The sequence below is a fragment of the Saccostrea echinata genome, unplaced genomic scaffold, assembly GCF_033153115.1.
Source record: "Saccostrea echinata isolate AGI-Se365-2 ecotype Australia unplaced genomic scaffold, CSIRO_AGI_Sech_v1 ptg000062l, whole genome shotgun sequence".
In the NCBI taxonomy this organism is placed as follows: domain Eukaryota; kingdom Metazoa; phylum Mollusca; class Bivalvia; order Ostreida; family Ostreidae; genus Saccostrea; species Saccostrea echinata.
The window spans coordinates 8370043-8374411 of NW_026889811.1; the positions used below are offsets into that span (position 1 = coordinate 8370043).

Consider the following 4369-nt stretch of genomic DNA (forward strand, 5'->3'; position numbering starts at 1 on the left):
CTTACCTGGAAATTTTTAATAATTAGACACATACCAAAGATCACCTCATTATCTACAAGCACAGCAAAAAAAAAAAAACAAACAAAAACAACCCCCCCCCCAAAAAAAAAAACAAAAAACAAAACTAAAACAAAACAAAAAACGACAAAGTAATTACAATTAGTTACAAACGGACGGAAATGGGTAACACTTAATATAGATATGCTTCGGTCATTCATTGTTGGGGGCATAAATATTTGAGATCCATTCATGCATCTTATCAGTAAACAGTGGGTGATGTTGGAAGTTGTTTTTAGATAAAGGTACATGTGAAATTATACAAGAGAGTTAATGCATTTTTAAGTTTTTAATTGTTAAACTCGTTATTTGAATTATTGAAATAAAAATTATCAGCTAGAGTCAACGTCACTTTTAGAAATTTCGCCTATTTTCCAACCCGAAAAGGACGAATACATTTCCATCAAATAATCGCCTTCTTGTCCAAACTTAGCGATCCAAACTATATCTCCTTTCTTCACCTCGGCAATCACCATGGAGGTGCAAGAAAGATTAGATGATGCTGTCTCTCCTTTATTATTACAACTATTAAGTCTCTTCTGAAGACCATTAATATTCATCTCGGTTTCGTACCACTTTCCCGGAATAGTTACACTTGTCCAACTGAAAGCGTACACACCAGATTCGGGTACCATGAATATCCCAGTGGTGGGGTCATAAGCTTCACCAATGTTGATTTCAACGATATTGTAAATTACGATTTCAGACACAGTTTCGTTGTCTTCCATTGGAGACCCTAATGCGGCCGAAAAAGCTACAGCTCTCTGGGCAGACAACTCCTTTATTTCTGAAAAATAATCCATTCATTATTATCAAATTCTGACGAAAAAAATCCATCAGAATACTTAAACCCATTTGCAAGATAAAAGGAAAACTCTCAGGATCAAGAAATGTGCGTGACAATATACGAGTGTACCAAGTTTGATGTCAGTCAAACAAAGAGTTTTCAAGAAATTTATCAGACATCATTTAGTCTAAGCTACTGACAGGTGAAAAACAAAAAGACCCCCCTTTTTCAGGTCTGAAGTGGGTATAACAATTTCCTACGCAACTTCCATGGGAACTGTGTACATGTACCTACCGTCTTCCATTAAGTCCCCAGCATTATGTCGTTTTAAAGTTGCCTCTACTTTTCCAATTTTTTCATCGTCGGTTTCACGTTCACTGTCCACTGTATTATCTCTTTTGCCCGATTTTTGATGTACCTGAAATCTTGTTTCTATCTCTTTACACTTTTCCTCCAACTGCTGCATTCTGTACTCGAAGAAAACAGCGGTGATAATAACTGCACACACAGAAAGGGTTATGATGATGTCCTGTTGCATGATGATACATTCACAGGTATTTTGATATACTCTGTTCTGAAAAAAATAAGAGAAGGCAGGTTAAATAGTCCAATCTTCTGTACACTGAATCAATCTAACATTTTTTTTCTGAATTGAAAATCAGACTTCAGAAAGATAAATATCCATGTTTCCAAAATGCAACAATACTTCGTCTTTCTCTGATAAAACTCCTCAAAGTGTTTGTTTAAAGGATTTAGTATTATCAACATTGCTTATGACCAGATGGGATGCAGAACTTCTTTAAAATTCTTTCCATGCATATTTAACCATGGATAGTATGTCATGCAGATAATTTGAAAGTATGAAAGTAAAACATGTTTATCAGAAAACATTTCGAGATGTGAGGAGTGGTATGAGTCAGGAATCGATCATAAATTTCAGTAAGCAAAAAATGAACCAAGGTTAAAAGCGACTGTAGTTTGAAGTTTGTATACGTACGCTGCTCCTAAAATATGAAGTACTTACATAAATGTGTCCGACTAGTAGATTGAAATTCCATTTAATATAAAAACTCAGTTTTAACACACCGAAAATAAACTGATTTTACGAACAAGTCGGTACTGATCTCTGTATGTAGTACATAAGAGGATTAACGCATTTATTAACTCCCCTCCTTGCCATTTAAAGCCATTGATATCTAACAGGAAAACAAGAAACTCAGCTTTAAAGATCTGAATGTGCTTGCCCTCGTGTTTCCCAGCTCAAACTTTTTTGCTTCAATAAATAAAACATACCATAGACATTTTGAAAACTGTTCTTGAATTGCATACTTCATCCCCGAGTATGTTATGCGAAAAATAAGAAATTGTAAAATAATGTTTAATAATTAAGTACAGCTGAATTACTTATAGGAAAAAATATTACATAAAAGGAAGACCTTTTCATACAAAAGGCTAGTACAGTAAGGTTAAATTTGGAAAATAAAAAACAAAACTAAAACGATATTTGAACATAAGAAGTAATAATAAACAAGATAAGTCGTATTAAGATTTTTAAAAAGCGTTATATTATCATGACGAAAGGAAATCTTAGAAAGTTAAGCCATTCTTACGACTCAAGGTACAGAGTGTTTCATAATATGTGTTACATTTTGAATCTATAAATATACTAACACAAGAAAATTAGAGAAATTTTTATATTGCGTCATTTTTTTTACGTTGAATTTGACTACGCCAAAATCTCGCATATATGTTATAAAGGATTTTCGCCTATTTTTATGGCATGTCAAACGTTGCAATGTTCGATCTTTTCCATTTGCATTGTATGATCTTCTATTTGTATCCTATACTTTTCCATTTGTATTATTTTTTCCATTTGTATTCTATAATCTTTGCATTTGTATTGTAAATTTGTTATTTTTATTCTATAATTCTCCATTTGTATTGTAAGGACCTGTCAGATGTTTAAAATTTCACTATGGTTTACTGTGTAATAATAGTAGGGCGGGTGGACTTTATTTGTAATATTATTTCATGTGTGTCAAAACGTTGTGCCAAAATTGGTCAGGAATGTTAAAGTTTGCATTTATTTTTACATACCATGAGTTAGTTACCCTTCATTTTAAATCTGCAAGTATTTCTTGAGTTAACTGTCATTATCTTAGCAATTCTACATGTGTAGATTAGCTACAACACTTTAAATCATCTGCTGCCATGCAACTTGTTTACATCCTGTCTGCCATCTTTATCGGTGCATGCCAAGTAGATTAGTTTCGTATTTAACCTCATTTTATTCATGTTACATCACAGGCATAATTACTTGCTATTAATCATGTTAATTGTTATTGTGATTTCTAATATTCATTTTAGTAATTGTTATTCCCCTTTTACATGTGTCTAAAACTTGTACTATATTTTTATCCATCCGCGATATCGTCTGCATACTCAGCAAGTTTACTTCTGTGAAATTTATTAGTTTCAGAGATAATTTTGTTTACTTACTTATTATAGACACATCTTTTGTAATCCATATTTATTGATTATTTGGTCTTTTCACTTCTTAATTCCTGGGTTTGTTTATAATCCATATTGTACGACAACTTTGTTTGACAGTACGACACGATTTTTATTTTGTACGATGTCGTACATTGTCGTGATTGGTGGAACAGCATTTGTATTGGTTGAATCCTGTCATGTGACCCTTTTCCGAAGGTTATATATAGGGGGCGATCGCATTATGTCAACAGATAATATGGCGAGTTGTCAGGTGCGTAAATTCAAAGTAGAGATCCAAGATCCGCCCATATTTTCACCATAGCCATACTATTGTGTTTCCAGGTGAGAAAATGTTCGACAATTATCTCCCAACACACTGGACACCTATTTAATTATAATTAACTCTGGAGATCATCCTACTATAGCCATTATACCCCCCCCCCCCCAACTCTGGAGATCATCCTACTATAGCCATTATACCCCCCCCCTTTTTTTTTAATAATAGTAGCCTGTACGGTAGACGCCACCAATATGAATTGTACGGAAGCCGGTAGGTGCCAGGTAGAAAAATATTTTATCTGGCGGCCGCCAAATAAGTTTCTGGCGGCCACCAAATAATTATCTGGCGGCCGCCAGTTATCAGTTATTTATCTGGCGGCCGCCAGATAAAATATTTTTCTACCTGGCACCAACCGGCTTCCGTAGAATTGTACCTGTTTTCCCTATTACTAAGGGACCCGTTATTATTTTGTATCGTCCCCAAACTAAAGCTTGGCCATTCCCAGGGAGCTTACAATTTTTGGTATCAGAAGTGGGATGCTAAAACTTTTGTACCACCCTGTGATACGGGCCCATTCCTTAATTCCTCAGCTGTTCAGTGTGTTGGTTTTTGTTGTATATAGTGTATATATTGTGTGTATATTTTAATGTACAAGTTTACTGAAAAAAATGAAATAATTTATTTTTAAAATTTCATTTACAGCCATTCCTACACAAGTAGACCATGGCAGAGTCCTTTTATACCTCCCCTGA

At 34.3% G+C, this 4369-nt stretch overlaps 1 protein-coding gene across 1 annotated transcript; it reads right to left on the minus strand.

Annotated features, from left to right (window-relative positions):
* Nucleotides 1–338: 338 nt before the first annotated feature.
* Nucleotides 339–1389, minus strand: LOC133175478 (uncharacterized). The gene is made up of 2 exons (XM_061310578.1): nt 1139–1389; nt 339–844 (listed from the first exon to the last, which is right to left on the minus strand). The coding sequence occupies exons 1-2, from the start codon at nt 1380–1382 to the stop codon at nt 390–392; spliced, it is 699 nt and encodes a 232-aa protein (XP_061166562.1). The 5' UTR covers nt 1383–1389; the 3' UTR covers nt 339–389.
* Between the last annotated feature and the right edge of the window lie 2980 nt (nt 1390–4369).